This window comes from Pseudophryne corroboree, chromosome 1 (assembly GCF_028390025.1).
Source record: "Pseudophryne corroboree isolate aPseCor3 chromosome 1, aPseCor3.hap2, whole genome shotgun sequence".
NCBI classification, from domain to species: Eukaryota; Metazoa; Chordata; class Amphibia; order Anura; family Myobatrachidae; genus Pseudophryne; species Pseudophryne corroboree.
In genome coordinates, this window is record NC_086444.1 from 510,279,963 (window position 1) to 510,303,810 (window position 23,848).

The 23,848-nt window shown below is 50.2% G+C and overlaps 1 protein-coding gene across 3 annotated transcripts in view; it reads right to left on the reverse strand.

The window, feature by feature from the left end:
- Positions 1-23,848, reverse strand: part of CFAP95 (cilia and flagella associated protein 95) — a 127,704-nt gene that overhangs the window by 7,069 nt on the left and 96,787 nt on the right. For 2 of the 3 annotated variants that reach the window (XM_063913898.1, XM_063913897.1), the window contains exon 5: positions 9,251-9,308. The exons of the other annotated variant lie outside the window; for it this stretch is intronic. In XM_063913898.1, the coding sequence (XP_063769968.1) occupies positions 9,251-9,308 (58 nt within the window). The remainder of the gene's footprint in view (positions 1-9,250; positions 9,309-23,848) is intronic. 3 annotated transcript variants of the gene reach the window in all.

The following is a 23,848-nucleotide window of genomic DNA, read 5'->3' on the forward strand; positions in this document are numbered from 1 at the left end:
TATGTCAGTGTACGAATACGTGAGAATTCTTCCATTTTACAACCAACACCTTTCATATATCACTTTAAAAAAAAAAAATGGAAATCCTAATTTTTGATCTATTGTAAGCCACATCTCCATATATGGGCACTAATGCAGCACTGCCTAGTCTGAGACTGATTGTCACAGCAGGAGGGGTACCAGCTTAACAATTATGGAGCTGATAAATGGTGCAAGGCAACACACATTTAGAGAAAGTTGTAAAGCTGACTGGTGTAGTCCCTAATGAAACTATTAAGCTGCATTCACACCGCAAACGCCGGGTCCTACCCGGTAAGACAAACGTGTACTTACCGGGTGGGATCCGGCATTTGCGCTCCGTTGCAGGCTTCCCGACCCGGCAATATACCGGGTCGGTTGCCATGACAACGGAGGCCGCAGCAGCAGCAGGGGTGGAGGCGGCGTCGGGAGATGAGCTCATCTCCAGCGCCGCCTCTCCCTATCTTGTGAATGGGAACCGTGTCGCATCGACACGGCTCCCATTCACACCGCACCTGACCCGGTAATCAACCCGGGTAAAACCCTTCTTTTTTACCGGGTTGATTTACCGGGTCAGGCGACCCGCTAAATCGCCCAGTGTGCTTTCACATCGCACACTGACCCGGTTCGACACGGCAATATGCCGTGTCGGTACCGGGTTATTTGTGCGATGTGAAAGGGGTATTAGTGAGAAAATGCTCAAACCCCATTAGAAATCCTTTGTCAATGGGAGTCACTGATAGCAAAAGTGAAACTATTTAATGATTATCTGAGGACAAGGTGATTGCTTTCTCTATCTGGCAGGAGACATGTACTAACACTTCTCTAGTTGTAAGCTTCCTTATTTATAATGACCATACCCAGCATATATAGTGAGGGACGTATCTGAAAACTGGGTCTGCAATAAAGAAGCTGTAATCCATAGTAACCAATTAGTTTAGTTATTTACAGTGCTTTTTGTGGAGGTACTCAGAGCTGCGCTATACCAGCACTTTTTCCTCCTATTTTTTAATTCTTGTAATTTTATAGTACTTTATATGTAGTTATGTTTTTCCTAAATGTTCTATATATGTTTTCAACTATGCACAGCACCCTGCACATTTACTGCACTCTCACATTATGGCCCAATTGTATTAAACCTTAACAAGAGCTAAAGTGGAGACGGATAAAGAGTGATAAATAACCAGCCAACCAGCTTCTGTCATTTTTCAAAGGCAGCCTGTGACATGACAGTGAGGCAGCTGGTACTTTATCACTCTTTATCACTTTATGGGTCTCCACTTTATGAGTCAGATGCAACATCGCTTGGAAAGTGATAAAATGGAGAGTGAAAAAGTACCAGCCAATCAGTTCCTGACTGACATTTTTTAAGCACAGCCTGTGATATTGCAGTTAGGAGCTGATTGGCTGGTCTTTCTCCTTCGTCCTAGAGGATGCTGGGGACTCCAAAAGGACCATGGGGTATAGACGGGATCCGCAGGAGACATGGGCATTTTAAGACTTTAATAGGCGTGAACTAGCTCCTCCCTCTATGCCCCTCCTCCAGACCTCAGTTAGATTCTGTGCCCAGAGGAGACTGGTCACACACTAGGGGAGCTCTACAGAGTTTCTCTAAAAATACTTTTGTTAGGTTTTTTTATTTTCAGGGAGCACTGCTGGCAACAGGGACTGAGGGGAGAGAAGCAGACCTACTTCTGTAAGTTGAAAGGCTCTGCTTCTTAGGCTACTGGACACCATTAGCTCCAGAGGGTCTGATCACTTGGGTCACCTAGCTGCTCGTTCCCGGAGCCGCGCGCCGTCCCCCTCACAGAGCCAGAAGTAAGAAGACAGGTGAGTAACCGAAGCAAAGAAGACTTCAGTGAAGGCGGCAGAAGCAGTGGCGTAACTACTGCCCCCGCAGTCCTCGCGGTGGCTTGGGGGCGAGGGGCTGCGGGGGCGCCACTGACTTAGAACAGATTGACATGTGGACGAGCGTCCGCATGTCAATCTGCGGTCTCCTTCCCTCCGCTGCTGTGTTGGAGGGACACGGAGGGCACCGCGCGCGCCTCTCCAGTGTCCCTCCTGGCTCTCCGGCCGGTCTAATAAAGGAAGTGCCGTTCGTGAGCTCTGATTGGCTCACGAACCGGCACTTCCTTTATTAGACCCGCAGGAGAGCCAGGAAGGACACGGGAGAGGCGCGCGCTGTGCCCTCCGTGTCCCTCCAACACAAAGGAGCGGCGGGGGGGGGGAATAGGGGAGCAGGCACTGTGGGGGAATATCTGGCACTGAGGGCATGTACCTGGCGGCACTGTGGGGGAATATCTGGCACTGGGGGCATATACCTGGCACTGTGGGGCAATATCTGGCACTGGGGGGAGCAGGCACTGAGGGGGCTTATGTGGCACTGTGGGGGAATATCTGGCACTGGGGGCATATACCTGGCACTGTGGGGGAAGATTTGGCACTGGGGGGAGCAGGCACTGAGGGGGCTTATGTGGCACTGTGGGGGAATATCTGGCACTGGGGGCATATACCTGGCACTGTGGGGGAATATCTGGCACTGGGGGGAGCAGGCACTGTGGGGTAATATCTGGCACTGGGGGGAGCAGGCACTGAGGGGGCTTATGTGGCACTGTGGGGGAATATCTGGCACTGGGGGCATATACCTGGCACTGTGGGGGAATATCTGGCACTGGGGGCATATACCTGGCACTGTGGGGGAATATCTGGCACTGGGGGGAGCAGGCACTGAGGGGGCATATGTGGCACTGTGGGGGAATATCTGGCACTGGGGGCATATACCTGGCACTGTGGGGGAATATCTGGCACTGGGGGGAGCAGGCACTGAGGGGGCATATGTGGCACTGTGGGGGAATATCTGGCACTGGGGGCAAATACCTAACACTGTGGGGGAATATCTGGCATTGGGGGGAGCAGGCACTGAGGGGGCATATGTGGCACTGTGGGGGAATATCTGGCACTGGGGGCATATACCTGGCACTGTGGGGGAATATCTGGCACTGGGGGCATATGTGGCACTGGGGGGGGGGTATATTTGGCACTGGGGGCATGTACCTGGCACTGTGGGGGAATATCTGGCACTGGGGGCATATGTGGCACTGGGGGCACGGCCCTACCAACAAGCACTACCCCCTAGCAACGAGCATGACACCCAGTGCATGAAACCCCTGGCAACGAGCATGACACCCTGAGCATGAAAATCCCTGGCACCGTGCATGGAACCAAGAGCATGAAACCCCTGGCAACGAGCAGGTAATTTAAAAGTAATTAGAAGCCTTACTGTAGAACTTAATGTGTAATGGGCATTACGGTGTGTGGCATAATGTATCACGGACATTGCGGTGTGTGTCATAATGTGTCAGGCATTACGGTGTGTTGTATACTATATCACGATCATTGTGGTATGTGGTATAATGTCTCAGGGTCATTGCGGTGTGTGTCATAATGTGTCACAGACATTGTATGTGCTATAATGTATCAGGGGCATTGCAGTGTGTAGCATAATGTATAACGGGCATTGCGATTCCTGTCATAATGTGTCACAGGCATTACGGTGTGTGGCATAATGTGTCGGGGGCATTACGGTGTGTGCATATTGTGTCATGGGCATTATTGTGTGTGGCATAATGTCTAAGGGCCATTGCAGTATGTGGCATAATGTATACTGGGCATTACTATAAGGAGGAAAAATGACAAATAATGTAAGGGGCATGAATCAGGATTATTTTTCTTTCCTGTGGTGGCTAACGTCTGGGCGTGCAGGTTGCAAAACTGGGGTATAAGGTAGTCTTTTCCTGCAATGACGCGCCCCTTTATGCGAATCCACGCCCATTTCAATGAAGCCACACCCCTTTTTGGCGGCGCGCGCCTATTTGTCCCTTTCCTACTGCCAATTATGGGGGGGGGGGGGGCGCCGAAGAATTTTTTGGCTTGGGGGAGAAAAATTTCTAGTTACGCCACTGGGCAGAAGACCTCAGTCTTCCTGAGGTACCGCGCAGCGGTCGCGCTGCGCGCCATTGCTCCCACACACATAGGCCAGGCATGGGTGCAGGGCGCAGGGGGGGCGCCCTGGGCAGCAATAAAAACCTCATTATGTGTAACTGGCATGTATGTGGAGTACGGAGGCACTATCAGAGGACCCCCGCCAGTGTAAAAAATTGCGGGACGGAAGCGTGCCATGTAGGGGGCGGGGCTTCGTCCTCCAGCTCTAACCAGCGCCATTTTATCTCCACAGCTTGCTGCAGAGACGCTGCTCCTGGCCCTTCACTGCTGGCACAAGTAACAGGGTGATAAAAACGAGGGGGGGGGGGCACTAAAATTGGTGTTGGTTATTATTATTATTAATATATAACAGCGCTTATAGGTCTGGGGCATTGTTTCATTCTTCAGACCGGTGGGGTGCTGGGTGTGAGCTGGCAATCTTCCTCTCTGTCTCTCTGAAAGGCCTTACTGTGGGTCTGTCCCCTTTAGCCCAGTGTGTTTGGGGGTGTCGGTACGCGTGTGTCGGCATGTCTGAGGCTGAATGCTTTTCCCAGGAGGAGGCTCGTGTGGGGGCTGACCAGAATGAGGGAGTGACCCCGTCGGCACCGGGGCCTGGGAAACTCCGGACAAACGGTGGCAGATTCCCAGGAGAATTGCTATGGCATACCCGTTTCCTTCTCAGGATAGGGTTAGGTGGGAGTCAACACCCACGGTGGACAAAGCTCTATCACGCTTGTCCAAGGAGGTGGCGCTACCGTCCCCTGAGATGGCGGCCCTTAAGGATCCGGCTGATCGTAGGCAGGAAGCTACCCTGAGATCTATTTATGTCACGACAGGTACGCTGCTCAGGCCGGCCGTGGCAGCGGCATGGGTGAGTAACGCTATTGAAGAGTGGGCAGATACATTGTCAGCTGAAATGGACACCCTGGATAGAGATAGAGTGCTGTTGACACTGGGTCATATCAGGGATGCTGCAGTCTATCTAAAGGAGACTGCGAGGGATATTGGCCTCTTGGGATCAAGGGCCAATGCCATGGCGGTCTCGGCTAGGAGGGCGTTGTGGACTCATCAATGGAATGGTGATGCTGATTCTAAGAAGGCTATGCAGGCTCTGCCCTATAAGGGTGGAGTTTTGTTTGGTGAAGGCCTCGCGGACCTGGTTTCTACAGCTACCGCGGGTAAGTCCTCTTTTCTGCCTTTTGTCCCTCCACAGCAAAAGAAAACGCCTCAATACCAGATGCAGTCCTTTCGGTCGCAAAAATTCCAGAAAGGATGTGGGTCATCCTTCCTTGCGGCAAGAGGTAAGGGAAAAGGAAAAAGATCGCCGGCTGTGGCAGGCTCCCAGGAGCAGAAGTCCTCCCCGGCTTCTGCCAAATTCACCGCATGACGCTGGGGCTCCCCTACGGGAGTCCGCACCGGTGGGGGCACGTCTTCAGCTCTTCAGTCGGGTCTGGGTTCTCTCGAGCCTGGATCCTTGGGTACTGAAAATTGTGTCCCAAGGATACAAACCGGAGTTTCAAGACGTGCCTCCACACCGATTTTCAAATCGGCCTTGCCAGCTTCTCTTCCGGAAAGAGAGGTAGTGTGTGCGTCAATACAAAAGCTGTGTCAGCAGCAAGTCATTGTCACGGTACCTCCGTTACAACAGGGGACAGGGTTCTATTCAACCCTGTTCGTGGTCCCGAAGCCGGATGGCTCGGTCAGACCGATTCTGAACTTAAAATCCCTCAACCTGTATTTAAAAAGATTCAAATTCAAGATGGAATCTCTCCGAGCTGTGATCTCCAGTCTGGGGTAGGGGGGGGGGGGGGAGATTTTATGGTGTCAGTCGACATAAAGGATGCATACCTACATGTCCCCATATATCCTCATCAAGCGTTCCTGAGGTTCGCTGTTCAGGATTGTCACTACCAATTTCAGACCTTTCCGTTTAGTCTTTCCACGGCCCCGAGGATTTTCACCAAAGTAATGGCGGAAATGATGGTACTCCTGCGCAAGCAAGGGGTCACAATTATCCCATACTTGGACAATCTCCTGATAAAGGCGAGGTCAAGTGAGCAGATACTAAAAAGCGTTGCTCTCTCCCTGAAGGTGCTGCAACAACATAGTTGGCTCCTAAATTTACCAAAGTCGCAGTGGATTCCGACAACACGGCTGTTGTTTTTGGGCATGATTCTGGACACGGAACGGCAGAGGATCTTTCTCCCGTTGGAAAAGGCTCAGGAACTCCAGAACATGGTCAAGGAACTTCTGAAACCGCCAAGAGTGTCGATTCATCACTGCACTCGAGTGCTGGGGAAAATGGTGGCGGCCTACGAGGCCATTCCGTTTGTCAGAGTCCATGCAAGAACTTTTCAGTGGGACCTGCTGGACAAGTGGGCCGGGTCCCATCTGCACATGCACCGGAAGATAAGCCTGTCCCCCGGGGCCAGGGTTTCTCTCCTGTGGTGGCTCCAGAGCTCTCACCTTCTAGAGGGTCGCAGGTTCGGGATCCAGGATTGGGTTCTGGTGACCACGGACGCGAGTCTCCGAGGTTGGGGAGCGGTCACACAGGGACAGAATTTCCAGGGAAAATGGTCAAGCCAGGAAGCCTGTCTGCACATAAACGTGCTGGAGTTAAGGGCCATCTACAACGGCCTTCGGCAAGCGGAACAGCTTCATCGCGGCCTGCCCGTCCTGATTCAGACGGACAACATTACAGCCGTGGCGCACGTAAACCGCCAGGGCGGAACAAGGAGCAGAGCAGCAATGGCGGAGGCCGCCAAGATTCTTCGCTGGGCGGAAAAGCATGCAAGCACTCTGTCAGCGGTCTTCATTCCAGGAGTGGACAACTGGGAAGCAGACTTCCTCAGCAGACACGATCTCCATCCCGGAGAGTGGGGTCTTCATCAAGAGGTCTTTGCAGAAGTGACAAGTCGTTGGGGACTTCCTCAAATAGACATGATGGCGTCTCGCCTCAACAAGAAGCTTCAGACATATTGTTTCAGGTCGAGGGACCCTCAAGCAATAGCAGTGGACGCACTGGTGACACCGTGGGTGTTTCAGTCGGTCTATGTGTTCCCTCCACTTCCACTCATCCCAAAGGTGATAAGGATCATAAGAAGAACAAGGGTTCAGGCGATACTCGTTGTTACAGATTGGCCACGGAGGGCCTGGTATCCAGATCTTCAGGAATTGCTCACAGGAGATCCCTGGCCTCTTCCTCTAAGAGAGGACCTGTTACAGCAGGGGCCGTGCGTGTTCCAGGACTTACCGCGGTTGCGTTTGACGGCATGGCGGTTGAACGCCAAATCCTAGCCAGAAAGGGTATTCCCGGGGAAGTCATCCCAACTCTACTTAAAGCTAGAAAGGAGGTAACGGCGAAGCATTACCACCGTATTTGGAGAAAATGTGTGTCTTGGTGTGAATCCAAGAAGGCTCCTACGGAAGAATTTCAGCTGGGGCGTTTTCTCCACTTTTTGCAAGCAGGTGTGGATGCGGGCCTGAAGTTAGGCTCCATTAAAGTGCAGGTTTCGGCCTTATCAATTTTCTTTCAAAGGGAATTGGCCTCACTTCCAGAAGTTCAGACTTTTGTGAAGGGTGTGCAGCACATCCAACCTCCCTTTGTGCCCCCAGTCGCACCATGGGACCTTAACGTTGTGTTGCGTTTCCTTACGTCACATTGGTTTGAACCTTTACAAAAGGTTGAGTTGAAATTTCTCACTTGGAAAGTGGTCATGCTGTTGGCCTTGGCGTCCGCAAGGCGGGTATCCGAGTTGGCGGCGTTGTCTCACAAAAGCCCCTATCTGATTTTCCATGAGGATAGAGCGGAATTGAGAACTCGTCAACAGTTTCTGCCTAAGGTGGTTTCGTCATTTCACATGAACCAACCTATTGTGGTGCCTGTGGCTACTGAAGCCTTGGCGGATTCCAAGTCTCTGGATGTGGTCAGAGCTTTGAAAATGTATGTAGCCAGAACGGCTCGTGTTAGATAAACAGAGGCGCTGTTTGTCCTGTATGCGGCCAACAAGGTTGGCGCTCCTGCTTCTTAGCAGATTATTGCACGCTGGATCTGTAATATGATTCAGCAGGCTCATTCTACGGCTGGATTGCCGGTACCAAAATCGGTGAAAGCCCATTCCACTAGGAAGGTGGGCTCATCTTGGGCGGCTGCCTGAGGCTTCTCGGCAAAACAGCTTTGCCGAGCGGCTACTTGGTCGGGGTCAAACATTTTTGCTAAATTCTACAAGTTTGATACCCTGGCTAATGAGGACCTCATGTTTGCTCAATCGGTGCTGCAGAGTCATCCACACTCTCCCGCCCAGTCTGGAGCTTTGGTATAAACCCCATGGTCCTTTTGGAGTCCCCAGCATCCTCTAGGACGAAGGAGAAAATAGGATTTTAATACCTACCGGTAAATCCTTTTCTCTTGGTCCGTAGAGGATGCTGGGCGCCCGTCCCAGTGCGTACTGTGTCTGCAGTACTTGTAAATAGTTATTGCTTATGTTACACGAAGGTTGTGTTTTGGTAAGGGTCAGCCTGTTGCTGATCTCTTTGGTTCACGCTGTTAACTGGTTTTAGTCAAATGCCATGTTGTACGGTGTGTTGTGGTGAGCTGGTATGTATCTCACCATTAGTTTAACAAAATCCTTTTCCTCGAAATGTCTCCTCTGGGCACAGTTCCTATAACTGAGGTCTGGAGGAGGGGCATAGAGGGAGGAGCCAGTTCACGCCCATTAAAGTCTAAAAGTGCCCATGTCTCCTGCGGATCCCGTCTATACCCCATGGTCCTTTTGGAGTCCCCAGCATACTCTACGGACTAAAAGAAAAGGATTTACCGGTAGGTATTAAAATCCTATTTTTTCACTCTCTATTTTATCACTTTCCAAGCGATGATGCATCTAGCCCTATCTCTTGAGGTAAATGTATGAAGCAGTGATAAGAGTGGAGAAGTGAGCCAGTGGAGAAGTTGCCCATGGCAACCAATCAGCTGCTCTGTATAATTTTATAGTATGCAGATTATAAATGTCACTTTAATGCTGATTGGTTGCCATGGGCAACTTCTCCACTGGTTCATTTCTCCACTCTTATCACTGCTTCATACATTTACCCAGTTAAGGCTCAATACATTTGGGCCTATATGTCTCTAATAAATTGTTAGTCCCTGTTAGTAACACCACGCAGAAATCTACCTTCCTCATTCTATATTTTACTTGTAGAAAAGAACAGCCTATTGAAAACATAATTACATAAACAAAAGTACAGTACTTACAGAAGGTGTATACTGGTAATGGAGTTTGTAGTCAATAGTATATGTTGTACCATCAAGCCTGAAAGAAAAAATTAGTGTACTGAAGTAGTCTTGTTAACACAAATTCATTCATTCTTACTTTCCTGCCGTTCTGGTGGAAATTGTGCAATGTGACTGGAATTATGTAAAGGCCTATAGAGATTGGTCATCTCATCTATTTGTATGTGCTGCATAAATAAGCATTATCCATTAACACAGACAAATAAACTACTACAGTATTACACAAAAACATTTGCTTAGACAGTGAAGTTACTTGTTCCTTAGAAAGACATATAGTAAACCTTCTAAAGAGAACAGGTGGAAAAACTATTTATTTATACCCCTTTTTTAAGTTCTTCCCACCCCCCCCACCCCCCATTTTCTTGCGAAACAAATAGGATCTGGGATAAGAAAAAAGGCTGATAGGGGTGGTTATTACGCCTGCCTCAGGCAGCATCGGGAATACTTGAATACCTCAGGTGTATGTGTGCGTGTGTCAATTAGCCAAGGAAAATTATCGCTGTTACATGAATATCTCCCTAAGGGTCACAAAAGCTGTGTCACCCCAACTGGTGACCTGAACCTACAGTATGTCCCAGTAACAAACAATAAAACCATGGGCCTAATTCAGATCTGATCGCTGCTGTGCATTTTCGCACAGCGGGTGATCAGATCCGAACTGCACATGCGTATGCACCGCACTGCAGCGGCGCATCGCACGGCTGCAACGGGCATCGGCACCCTGCTATGGGATGGGGTGAAAAATCCATTAGCACGGGCGATTGCAAGGAGATTGACAGGAGGAGGCCGTTTGTGGATGGCAACTGCCCGTTTTCTGGGAGTGTCAGAGAAAATGCAGACGGGATCAAGCGTTTTCAGGGAGGGTGTCTGACATCAAATCTGGTCCTGATCAGCCTGCTGTGATCGCAGCAGCTGAGTAAGTCCTGGGCTGCGCAGAGACTGCACAAAATCAGTTTGTGCAGCTCTGCTACACATGCGAACACACACTTGCACCACACCCCCTGTAGGTGGCGACTATCTGATTGCAGGGCTGCAAAAATCGCTGCCCAGCGATAGATCTGAATTACCCCCCATGTTCTAATAACCCATACTGTTGGACAGGAAACCTACAGGAATGCTGCTCAGTCTGTTAAAGGAGCTCTCACAAAACTAACAGTCCAGTCCTGCTTTTTCCATGAAAAACCAATAAGCCACACACCCTAACTGCAACACAAGTGTGACAATTAACTTAAGACAGCTATGCAAAACGCTATTCTTTATTAAATACTTTTGTAACTTTTTTTAATGTAACATATTCCTTTTTATTTTTTAAACAAGATACCTCATAACATCTTTTTGTTTTGATTTCCCATCTTGTACGCTGTGTTTCTGTCATTTCTGCAACTCTTTCCTGTCCTATTGTGGCTGTCTCCTAGCAACTTGGATGCTGGCTGCTAAGTGCAGCAGCTCACCTGTTTGGAATGCCTTGTTACCTGACTCCAGCCTGATTACTCCTGTGATTGGTCTGTCTCCCTTTTATTAGGGATTTTGGTCAGTTCCTCCTGGCTGGTGATATTGCCTAATTCCTGTACCTAGTGAGCTCGTCACATGTTTGCTGTACCCTGTTCAATTCCCAGTCTGCCTTGTCTGTTCCTGTGTCCTGTTGCCATGCCATTGTGTACCATACTTGCCTACCTGACCCTCTCCATGAGGGAGAAAATGCTCTGTTCCTGGACTTTCCAGGTAATGTATGATTGCCATCACCTGTGGTGAAACACCTTTCTTATCAATTAACTAGCTCACCACAGGTGATAGCAATCATACATTACCAGGAAAGTCCAGGAACAGAGCATTTTCTCCCTCATGGAGAGGGTCAGGTAGGCAAGTATGTTGTGTACCTGTATCCTTGTATCCTGCCTCAGTCCTCAGTGTGCTGTCCTTGCCAGTCCTGCACCTGTGCCCAGCTGGATTCTGCCCTGTACCTGCTATCCTGTGTCCATTCCTGGTGTGTCCTTGTCTGCTGTGGCCCTCCAGTTAATCTCATATCTGATCCTGATCCATGTCCAGGCTCCTGCCAAGTCTCTGTTAATATACTCTGCCAGCTCTGGTTCTGTGTGTCCATGGTTACCAAGTCACAAGACTGCAGCATTTCCAGTACACCTGAACCTGTACTCAAGTTACAGCTAAGTCACTGTGTGTTATTGCAGACTGCGGCCTAGTCATACAGTTCATCCAGCAAGTCTCTTTCTGCAGCTAGGTTCATGCTGTCAGCACTCTGCTTCCAATCACAATATACACCAGCACCTGATTGTTTCCAGCAGTTAACCATCACCTGACTATGGGGGTCATTCTGACCCGATCGCACGCTGCAGTTTATCGCAGCGGTGCGATCGGGTCAGAACTGCGCATGCCCTACGGCCGAAGGCCGTTGCTGCGCTACGATCGCCACTGCCTGATTGACAGGCAGAGGTGGTCGCTGGACAGGGGGGGCGGAACGGCAGTGTTTGGCCGCCGTTTCGTGGGCGCGGTCCGGACAATACAGGCGTGGCCGGACCATGCGGGGGCCGGTCTGCAGCAGCTGCGTGACATCACACGCAGCCGCTGCGGGCCAGGGAGCGACGAGTAGCTCCTGGCCAGCACGCTAAAGCTGCGCTGGCCTGGAGCTACTCCTAAAGTGCAAACGCATCGCCGCTGTGCGATGCTTTTGCACTTCTGCGGGGGTAGGGGGGGGGCGGCACTGACATGCGGGGCGGGATAGCCCTGTGCGGGGCGTACCCCCGCATGTCTATGGACATGATCGTAGCCCTGCAAAATTTTGCAGGGCCACGATCAACTCGGAATGACCCCCTATGTCAACCTACAACTAACCTCATTGCTTCAGTTACCATTGTGCTTTTGTGAATCCTGCACTCCTAGTTCAGCAGTCTGCATGTAGTGCTAAGTCTACCTACAATTAATTCCTGCTTTGCCACATATCCAGTAATTATCAAGTCCTGCTGTCTTCAGTTACACCAACATACTCTGCACAACCTAACCAGAGTCTGTTTTCTGTTAACCCCAGCCTTGCCGAGTCATCCTGCTGCTACACTCCAGATTATTACCTTGTGGTCTCCAGCCTATTGTGTGAGCACCTACTGCTAGGCGCACTTCTAGTTTCTGGAAGTGTCTCCAGAGAGCAAAGTGTAGACATTTTATCTTGAACTGAGCTGGTAGGACAACCTAGGTGCAAAACCAAAGCGCTTCGGGTCTTGCATCCAGTACATTTGATACATTAAGTCCACTGTATCTGTTGGTGACTCTTTAAATTTGGTATTTGGTGAAACCTCCTTTTGCACTAATTCATCTGTTGATCAATCTCATATTAATTCCTCTTTTACAGAACTGCTTCAGCTACAATTATTGCACTGTTGTGTCTAATTCATGTTTGTACGCAAATGCATACGTAGCTGCGTTTCTAGGTTATGGAACTGCTAATCACTGCAATTGAAGCTGCTGGCCAGGAAAGAAGATAAACCTCCTCCGGCGCCATCACAAAGTCCTCATACGCAGCACCGACGTGATAATGAGGAACATCGACTCCTAGGGTTGGCATATGGCTACGCAGACTGGCTGCAGCAATAGCGACACTGTTTATCTACATACATGATTGCAGCTGAAGGCAGATACATACATATATATTGGCAGATGCTCAATTAGCTTAGTGATATCTTTCAGGTGCTTGAAAGGGAGGGGTTTTTCGAAGCAGGAAAAAAATAAGAATTTACTTACCGATAATTCTATTTCTCGTAGTCCGTAGTGGATGCTGGGGACTCCGTCAGGACCATGGGGAATAGCGGCTCCGCAGGAGACAGGGCACAAAAGTAAAAGCTTTAGGATCAGGTGGTGTGCACTGGCTCCTCCCCCTATGACCCTCCTCCAAGCCTCAGTTAGGATACTGTGCCCGGACGAGCGTACACAATAAGGAAGGATTTTGAATCCCGGGTAAGACTCATACCAGCCACACCAATCACACTGTACAACCTGTGATCTGAACCCAGTTAACAGCATGATAACAGCGGAGCCTCTGAAAAGATGGCTCAGAAAAAATAATAACCCGATTTTTGTAACAATAACTATGTACAAGTATTGCAGACAATCCGCACTTGGGATGGGCGCCCAGCATCCACTACGGACTACGAGAAATAGAATTATCGGTAAGTAAATTCTTATTTTCTCTGACGTCCTAAGTGGATGCTGGGGACTCCGTCAGGACCATGGGGATTATACCAAAGCTCCCAAACGGGCGGGAGAGTGCGGATGACTCTGCAGCACCGAGTGAGAGAACTCCAGGTCCTCCTCAGCCAGGGTGTGCCCCTGACCAAGTAGCAGCTCGGCAAAGTTGTAAAGCCGAGACCCCTCGGGCAGCCGCCCAAGATGAGCCCACCTTCCTTGTGGAATGGGCATTTACATATTTTGGCTGTGGCAGGCATGCCACAGAATGTGCAAGCTGAATTGTACTACACATCCAACTAGCAATCGTCTGCTTAGAAGCAAGAGCACCCAGTTTGTTGGGTGCATACAGGATAACAGCAAGTCAGTTTTCCTGACTCCAGCCGTCCTGGAAACCTATATTTTCAGGGCCCTGACAACATCTAGCAACTTGGAGTCCTCCAAGTCCCTAGTAGCCGCAGGTACCACAATAAGCTGGTTCAGGTGAAACGCTGACACCACCTTAGGGAGAAAATGGGGACGAGTCCGCAGCTCTGCCCTGTCCGAATGGACAATCAGATATGGGCTTTTGTGAGACAAAGCCGCCAATTCTGACACTCGCCTGGCCGAGGCCAGGGCCAACATCGTGGTCACTTTCCATGTGAGATATTTCAAATCCACAGATTTGAGCGGTTTAAACCAATGTGATTTGAGGAATCCCAGAACTACGTTGAGATCCCACAGTGCCACTGGAGGCACAAAAGGGGGTTGTATATGCAGTACTCCCTTGACAAACTTCTGGATTTCAGGAACTGAAGCCAATTCTTTCTGGAAGAAAATCGACAGGGCCGAAATTTGAACCTTAATGGACCCCAATTTGAGGCCCATAGACACTCCTGTTTGCAGGAAATGCAGGAATCGACCGAGTTGAAATTTCTTCGTGGGGCCTTCCTGGCCTTACACCACGCAACATATTTTCGCCACATGTGGTGATAATGTTGTGCGGTCACCTCCTTCCTGGCTTTGACCAGGGTAAGAATGACCTCTTCCGGAATGCCTTTTTCCCTTAGGATCCGGCGTTCAACCGCCATGCCGTCAAACGCAGCCGCGGTAAGTCTTGGAACAGACATGGTACTTGCTGAAGCAAGTCCCTTCTTAGCGGCAGAGGCCATGAGTCCTCTGTGAGCATCTCTTGAAGTTCCGGGTACCAAGTCTTTCTTGGCCAATCCGGAGCCACGAGTATAGTTCTTACTCCTCTACGTCTTATAATTCTCAGTACCTTAGGTATGAGAAGCAGAGGAGGGAACACATACACCGACTGGTACACCCACGGTGTTACCAGAACGTCCACAGCTATTGCCTGAGGGTCTCTTGACCTGGCGCAATACCTGTCCAGTTTTTTGTTCAGGCGGGACGCCATCATGTCCACCTTTGGTCTTTCCCAACGGTTCACAATCATGTGGAAGACTTCCCGATGAAGTCCCCACTCTCCCGGGTGGAGGTCGTGCTGAGGAAGTCTGCTTCCCAGTTGTCCACTCCCGGAATGAACACTGCTGACAGTGCTATCACATGATTTTCCGCCCAGCGAAGAATCCTTGCAGTTTCTGCCATTGTCCTCCTGCTTCTTGTGCCGCCCTGTCTGTTTACGTGGGCGACTGCCGTGATGTTGTCCCACTGGATCAATACCGGCTGACCTTGAAGCAGAGGTCTTGCTAAGCTTAGAGCATTGTAAATTGCTCTTAGCTCCAGTATATTTATGTGGAGAGAAGTCTCCAGACTTGATCACACTCCCTGGAAATTTTTTCCTTGTGTGACTGCTCCCCAGCCTTTCAGGCTGGCATCCGTGGTCACCAGGACCCAGTCCTGAATGCCGAATCTGTGGCCCTTTAGTAGATGAGCACTCTGCAGCCACCACAGAAGAGACACCCTTGTCCTTGGAGACAGGGTTATCCGCTGATGCATCTGAAGATGCGATCCGGACCATTTTCCCAGCAGATCCCACTGAAAAGTTCTTGCGTGGAATCTGCCGAATGGAATCGCTTCGTAAGAAGCCACCATTTTTCCCCGGACCCTTGTGCATTGATGCACTGACACTTGGCCTGGTTTTAGGAGGTTCCTGACTAGCTAGGATAACTCCCTGGCTTTCTCCTCCGGGAGAAACACCTTTTTCTGGACTGTGTCCAGAATCATCCCTAGGAACAGCAGACGTGTCGTCGGAGACAGCTGCGATTTTGGAATATTTAGAATCCACCCGTGCTGTCGTAGAACTACTTGAGATAGTGCTACTCCGACCTCCAACTGTTCTCTGGACCTTGCCCTTATCAGGAGATCGTCCAAGTAAGGGATAATTAAGACGCCTTTTCTTTGAAGAAGAATCATCATTTCGGCCATTACCTTGGTAAAGACCCGGGGTGCCGTGGACAATCCAAACGGCAGCGTCTGAAACTGATAGTGACAGTTTTGTACCACGAACCTGAGGTACCCTTGGTGAGAAGGGCAAATTGGGACATGGAGGTAAGCATCCTTGATGTCCAGGGACACCATATAGTCCCCTTCTTCCTGGTTCGCTATCACTGCTCTGAGTGACTCCATCTTGATTTGAACCTTTGTATGTAAGTGTTCAAATATTTCAGATTTAGAATAGGTCTCACCGAGCCGTCTGGCTTCAGTACCACAATATAGTGTGGAAAAATACCCCTTTCCTTGTTGTAGGAGGGGTACTTTGATTATCACCTGCTGGGAATACAGCTTGTGAATTGTTTCCAATACTGCCTCCCTGTCGGAGGGAGACGTTGGTAAAGCAAACTTCAGGAACCTGCGAGGGGGAGACGTCTCGAATTTCCAATCTGTACCCCTGGGATACTACTTGTAGGATCCAGGGGTCCACTTGCGAGTAAGCCCACTGCGTGCTGAAACTCTTGAGACGACCCCCCACCGCACCTGTTTGTACGGCCCCAGCGTCATGCTGAGGACTTGGCAGAAGCGGTGGAAGGCTTCTGTTCCTGGGAATGGGCTGCCTGCTGCAGTCTTCTTCCCTTATGGGGACGAAAGGACTGAGGCTGAAAAGACGATGTCTTTTTCTGCTGAGATGTGACTTGGGGTAAAAAGGTGGATTTTCCAGCTGTTGCCGTGGCCACCAGATCCGATGGACCGACCCCAAATAACTCCTCCCCTTTATACGGCAATACTTCCATGTGCCGTTTGGAATCTGCATCACCTGACCACTGTCGTGTCCATAAACATCTTCTGGCAGATATGGACATCGCACTTACTCTTGATGCCAGAGTGCAAATATCCCTCTGTGCATCTCGCATATATAGAAATGCATCCTTTAAATGCTCTATAGTCAATAAAATACTGTCCCTGTCAAGGGTATCAATATTTCCAGTCAGGGAATCCGACCAAGCCACCCCAGCGCTGCCCATCCAGGCTGAGGCGATCGCTGGTCGCAGTATAACACCAGTATGTGTGTATATACTTTTTAGGATATTTTCCAGCCTCCTATCAGTTGGCTCCTTGAGGGCGGCCGTATCTGGAGACGGTAACGCCACTTGTTTTGATAAGCGTGTGAGCGCCTTATCCACCCTAAGGGGTGTTTCCCAACGTGCCATAACTTCTGGCGGGAAAGGGTATACCGCCAATAATTTTCTATCGGGGGAAACCCACGCATCATCACACACTTCATTTAATTTATCTGATTCAGGAAAAACCACATGTAGTTTTTTCACACTCCACATAATACCCTTTTTTGTGGTACTTGTAGTATCAGAAATATGTAACATCTCCTTCCTTGCCCTTAACAAGTAACGTGTGGCCCTAAAGGAAAATACGTTTGTTTCTTCACCGTCGACACTGGAGTCAGTGTCCGTGTCTGTGTCGACCGACTGAGGTAAAAGGACGTTTTAACGCCCCTGACGGTGTTTGAGACGCCTGGACAGGTACTAATTGGTTTGCCGGCCGTCTCATGTCGTCAACCGACCTTGCAGCGTGTTGACATTATCACGTAATTCCTTAAATAAGCCATCCATTCCGGTGTCGACTCCCTAGAGAGTGACATCACCATTACAGGCAATTGCTCCGCCTCCTCACCAACATCGTCCTCATACATGTCGACACACACGTACCGACACACAGCACACACACAGGGAATGCTCTGATAGAGGACAGGACCCCACTAGCCCTTTGGGGAGACAGAGGGAGAGTTTGCCAGCACACACCAAAAACGCTATAATTATACAGGGACAACCTTTATATAAGTGTTTTTCCCTTATAGCATTTTAATATATATATATACATATCGCCAAATAAGTGCCCCCCCTCTCTGTTTTAACCCTGTTTCTGTAGTGCAGTGCAGGGGAGAGCCTGGGAGCCTTCCCACCAGCATTTCTGTGAGGGAAAATGGCGCTGTGTGCTGAGGAGAATAGGCCACGCCCCCTTTTTGGCGGGCTTCTTCTCCCGTTTTTCTGAGACCTGGCAGGGGTTAAATACATCCATATAGCCCCCAGGGGCTATATGTGATGTATTTTTAGCCAGAATAAGGTACTATCATTGCTGCCCAGGGCGCCCCCCCCAGCGCCCTGCACCCTCAGTGACCGCTGCTATGAAGTGTGCTGACAACAATGGCGCACAGCTGCAGTGCTGTGCGCTACCTTATGAAGACTGAAAAGTCTTCTGCCGCCGGTTTCTGGACCTCTTCACTTTTCGGCATCTGCAAGGGGGTCGGCGGCGCGGCTCCGGGACGAACCCCAGGGTGAGACCTGTGTTCCGACTCCCTCTGGAGCTAATGGTGTCCAGTAGCCTAAGAAGCCAATCCATCCTGCACGCAGGTGAGTTCACTTCTCTCCCCTAAGTCCCTCGATGCAGTGAGCCTGTTGCCAGCAGGACTCACTGAAAATAAAAAAACCTAACAAAACTTTTACTCTAAGCAGCTCTTTAGGAGAGCCACCTAGATTGCACCCTTCTCGGCCGGGCACAAAAATCTAACTGAGGCTTGGAGGAGGGTCATAGGGGGAGGAGCCAGTGCACACCACCTGATCCTAAAGCTTTTACTTTTGTGCCCTGTCTCCTGCGGAGCCGCTATTCCCCATGGTCCTGATGGAGTCCCCAGCATCCACTTAGGACGTCAGAGAAAATAGGATTTTGGTACTTACCGGTAAATCCTTTTCTCCTAGTCCGTAGAGGATGCTGGGGACTCCAAAAGGACCATGGGGTATAGACGGGATCCACAGGAACTTGGGCACACTGAAAAGACTTAAGACTGGGTGTGAACTGGCTCCTCCCCCTATGCCCCTCCTCCAGACCTCAGTTATAGGAACTGTGCCCAGGAGAGACGGACATTTCGAGGAAAGGATTTTTGTATAAACTAAGGGCTACAAACATACCAGCCCACACCACAACCATACCGTACAACCGGAGTAACAGTAAACCAGATAACAGTATGATAAAACAACAGCAACAAGCTGAAACCAGAAATACACAACCCGTGTATAAACTAAGTGAACCGACAAGAGAACACTGCAAGAAACAGTCCGCACTGGGATGGGCGCCCAGCATCCTCTACGGACTAGGAGAAAAGGATTTACCGGTAAGTACCAAAATCCTATTTTCTCTTACGTCCTAGAGGATGCTGGGGACTCCAAAAGGACCATGGGGTTTATACCAAAGCTCCAGACCGGACGGGAGAGTGCGGACGACTCTGCAGCACCGACTGAGCAAACGCAAGGTCCTCATCAGCCAGGGTATCAAACTTATAGAACTTGGCAAAAGTGTTTGACCCTGACCAAGTAGCCACTCGGCAGAGCTGTAAAGCCGAGACGCCTCGGGCAGCCGCCCAAGACGAGCCCACCTTCCTGGTAGAATGGGCTTTCACCGACTTCGGCACCGGTAATCCGGCCGAAGAATGAGCCTGCTGAATCGTACAACAAATCCAGCGTGCAATAGTCTGTTTTGAAGCAGGATGACCAATCTTGTTGGAAGCGTACAGGACAAACAGTGCCTCAGTTTTCCTGGCAACTGCCGTACGGGCGACGTAGATCTTCAACGCCCTCACTACATCCAGAGACCTGGGAACTGTCCCAGCATCCCTGGCCACCGGTACCACAATAGGCTGATTAATGTGAAACGAGGAGACCACCTTTGGTAAAAATTGTTGACGAGTCCTCAATTCTGCTCTATCCGAATGAAAGACCAAGTATGGGCTTTTATGAGATAAGGCCGCCAACTCAGACACCCGCCTGGCAGAAGCCAGTGCCAACAACATGACTACCTTCCAGGTGAGAAACTTCAACTCAACCTTACGCAAAGGCTCAAACCAGGAAGACATGAGAAACTGTAAAACCACGTCCAGATCCCATGGGGCCACAGGAGGCACAAACGGAGGATTGATATGCAAAACTCCTTTCACGAACGTCTGAACCTCTGGGAGGGCAGCCAGTTCTCTTTGAAAGAAAATAGACAATGCCGAAATCTGCACCTTGATGGAGCCCAACTTCAGGCCTGCATCCACACCAGCCTGCAAAAAGTGAAGAAAACGCCCCAAATTAAATTCTTCCGCAGGAGCCTTCTTAAACTCACACCAGGAAACATACTTCTTCCAAATACGGTGATAATGCTTCGCCGTAACCTCCTTCTTAGCCCTGAGGAGAGTAGGTATGACCTCTCCTGGAATACCTTTACGAGCTAAGATCTGGCGCTCAACTTCCATGCCGTCAAACGCAGCCGCGGTAAGTCTGGAAACACGCATGGACCCTGCAACAACAGGTCCTCTCTTAGAGGAAGCGGCCAAGGATCCTCCACTAGTAATTCCTGAAGATCCGGATACCAGGCCCTTCTTGGCCAATCTGGAACTACGAGAATCGCCTGAACCCTTGCTCGCCGAATGATCCCCAGTACCTTTGGAATGAGAGGAAGTGGAGGGAACACATACACCGACTTGAACACCCACGGAGACACCAGGGAATCCACCGCACTGGCTTGGGGGTCCCTTGACCTGGAACAATACCTCGGAAGCTTCTTGTTGAGACGAGACGCCATCATGTCTATCAGAGGGAGTCCCCAACGCTTTGTCACTTCTGCAAACACCTCTTGATGAAGAGCCCACTCTCCCGGATGGAGATCGTGTCTGCTGAGGAAGTCTGTTTTCCAGTTGTCTATTCCCGGAAGGAAAACTGCTGACAGGTTGCTCAGGTGTTGTTCCGCCCAGCGAAGGATTCTTGTGGCCTCCGCCATTGCCGCTCTGCTCCTTGTGCCGCCTTGACGGTTGATATGTGCCACCGCTATGATGTTGTCTGACTGTACCAGGACAGGTCGACCCTGAAGAAGGCTTCTTGCCTGTAGCAGGCCGTTGTAAATGGCTTTTAACTCGAGAACATTTATGTGGAGACCCGCTTCCTCGAACGACCATCTCCCTTGGAAGTTCTTGCCTTGGGTGACTGCACCCCAGCCCCGGAGACTCGCATCCGTCGTCAGAAGTACCCAATCCAGGATACCGAACCGGCGTCCCTCTAGGAGGTGAGACCCTTGTAGCCACCACAGGAGGGAAATTCTGGCTCTGGGAGATAGACTTATCATCCGGTGCATGTGCAGGTGAGACCCGGACCATTTGCTCAGCAAGTCCCACTGAAACACCCGGGCATGAAACCTGCCAAACGGAATGGCTTCGTACGTCGCCACCATCTTCCCCAGAACGCGCGTACATTGATGGATGGACACAGTCTTCGGCTTCAGAAGTTCCCTGACCAACAACTGCAGTTCTAGAGCCTTTTCTTGTGGAAGAAAAACTCTCTGTAACTCCGTGTCGAGAATCATGCCCAGAAAAGACAGCCGGCTGGTTGGAATCAACTGAGATTTTGGTAAATTTAGCACCCAACCGTGCTGACTAAGCACCGACAGCACCAAATCCACACTCCTTAGCAACCTTTCCTTGGACCTTGCCTTTATCAGGAGATCGTCCAAGTACGGGATAATTGAAACCCCCTGCTTGCGAAGGAGAACCATCATTTCTGCCATGACCTTGGTGAACACTCTCGGGGCCGTGGAAAGGCCAAACGGCAATGTTTGAAATTGGTAATGAGAGTCCTGTATCGCAAACCTGAGGAAGGCCTGATGCGAAGGAAATATCGGGACGTGTAAGTAGGCATCCTTTATGTCGACTGACGCCATACAATCCCCCCCTTCTAGGCTGGAAATCACAGCTCGAAGAGATTCCATATTGAACTTGAAAACTTGCGGGCAGTGATCGGAGGTCCGGCCCAGCGTCTCCTTCTGCCGCGTGTAGGAGAGAAAGATGGCGCCGTGAGCCGCACGCTAAGCTCCGCCCCTTCCCGGCGGGCTTTAGCGCGCCCAATTTGAAAATGCCGACGGGGGCCGAGGAATGGTGCCGAGGCACCGACAGTGCTTCTGCCGGCTACCCGGACCCCAGTGACCTGCTGCCCAGGGCGCCCCCCCCCCCAGCGCCCTGCACCCTGTGAGTGCCATCAGTGATGTGTGTGGGAGCATGGAGCGCAGCGTCACCGCTGCGTTGTACCTGGTCACCGAAGTCTTCTGCCGTCCTGAAGTCTTCTGATCTTCTCATACTCACCCGACTTCTTTCTTCTGGCTTCTGTGAGGGGGTGACGGCGTGGCTCCGGGAACAAGCAGCTAGTCGCACCAAGTGATCGAACCCTCTGGAGCTGATGGTGTCCAGTAGCCGAGAAGCAGAACCCTGAAACGAAGAAGAAGTAGGTCCTGCTCCTCTCCCCTCACTCCCATGCTGCAGGGAGCCTGTAGCCAGCAGGTCTCCCTGAAAATAAAAAACTAACAAAAAGTATTTTCCAGAGAAATTCAGTAGAGCTCCCCTGTGAGTGTCCAGTCAGTCCTGGGCACAAAGTCTAACTGAGGTCTGGAGGAGGGGCATAGGGGGAGGAGCCAGTTCACACCCAGTCTTAAGTCTTTTCAGTGTGCCCAAGCTCCTGCGGATCCCGTCTATACCGCATGGTCCTTTTGGAGTCCCCAGCATCCTCTAGGACGTAAGAGAAAACACATTTTGTTTCCCCCAGCACCCTGAGTAATAGCAGTAACCAGATTTAAATCCCATACAATATCCTAGAATTCAGAGATCTTGGTTACATATATCTGTGCAAATGTATGTATAAGCCCCCAAGTGGCGTCAAGGCCATTCCTGTATATATTGGGGGTCCCTAGCGCTATATCTAGGTGCAGGGCGTGGCACCCCAAAAATCAGCACATACATGCCTCGGAAATAGCCATGATACACCTGTATTTTTGCCACCACTCCCACTTTAACTCCCCAAAACAGTCTCTTCCTGTCAATCATTCTGTGCATAACATGTCAGTGCAACCACAAACGTACCTTGACATATGCTCAGTGTGATCGTGGCACATGTGCAGTCTGCTAATAATCGCTCCATTGCAAAAACATTGGAACTGTGCACAAACATGAATTAGGAACTGTGTTCCCTGATAGTCACTTAGAATCAGGACTCCAAACTGCAAAACTTGCACTTCAAGCATTCAGGTGTAGTATTTACATCCAGGATTATCGTGCTGCATTAACCATTCCATTGTTTTTGTTTTGTGGAACTTTCTTTTCCAAATGCAAACTATCATTTTCTGCAAACATACTGTTTCTCCTGTCCAGAGAACATCCGACCAGCAGCTTACTAGATCAGCTTACTATTGTCATGGTGCTTTTTCGGGTGTGGTATGTTAGGTAGATTAGATTTAGGTCGACAGTGTCTAGGTCGACCACTATTGGTCGACAGTAAGTAGGTCGACATTGTTTGTAGGTCGACAGGGACTCTAGGTCGACATGTACTAGGTCGACATGAGAAAAGGTCAACATGAGTTTTTTTACTTTTTTTGGTGTCGTTTCTCCGTACAGTGAACAGGGAACCCTAATTAGTGCACCATGGGGGTCATTCCGAGTTGATCGTTCGCTGCCGATTTTTGCTGCACTGCGATCAGGTCTCTACTGCGCATGCGTATGCACCACAATGCGCACGCGCATCGTACGGGTACAATGCAGATCGTAGCTGAGCTATGGATTTAATGAACAGCCGATCGCAAGAAGATTGACAGAAGAGGGCATTTTTGGGTGTCAACTGACCGTTTTCTGGGAGTGGTAGGGAAAACGCAGGCGTGTCCGGGCGTTTGGAGGGCGGGTGTTTGACGTCAATTCCAGCACCAAAAAGACTGAAGTGATCGCAAGGGCTGAGTAAGTTCAGACCTACTCTGAAACTGCACAAAATGTTTTTGCAGAACTCGGCTGCACAGACGTTCACATACTTGCAAAGCGAAAATATACCCCCCCCTTCCCCCCGTGGGCGGCAACTATGCGTTTGCATGGCTGCTAAAAACAGCTAGCGAGCTATCAACTCGGAATGAGGGCCCATG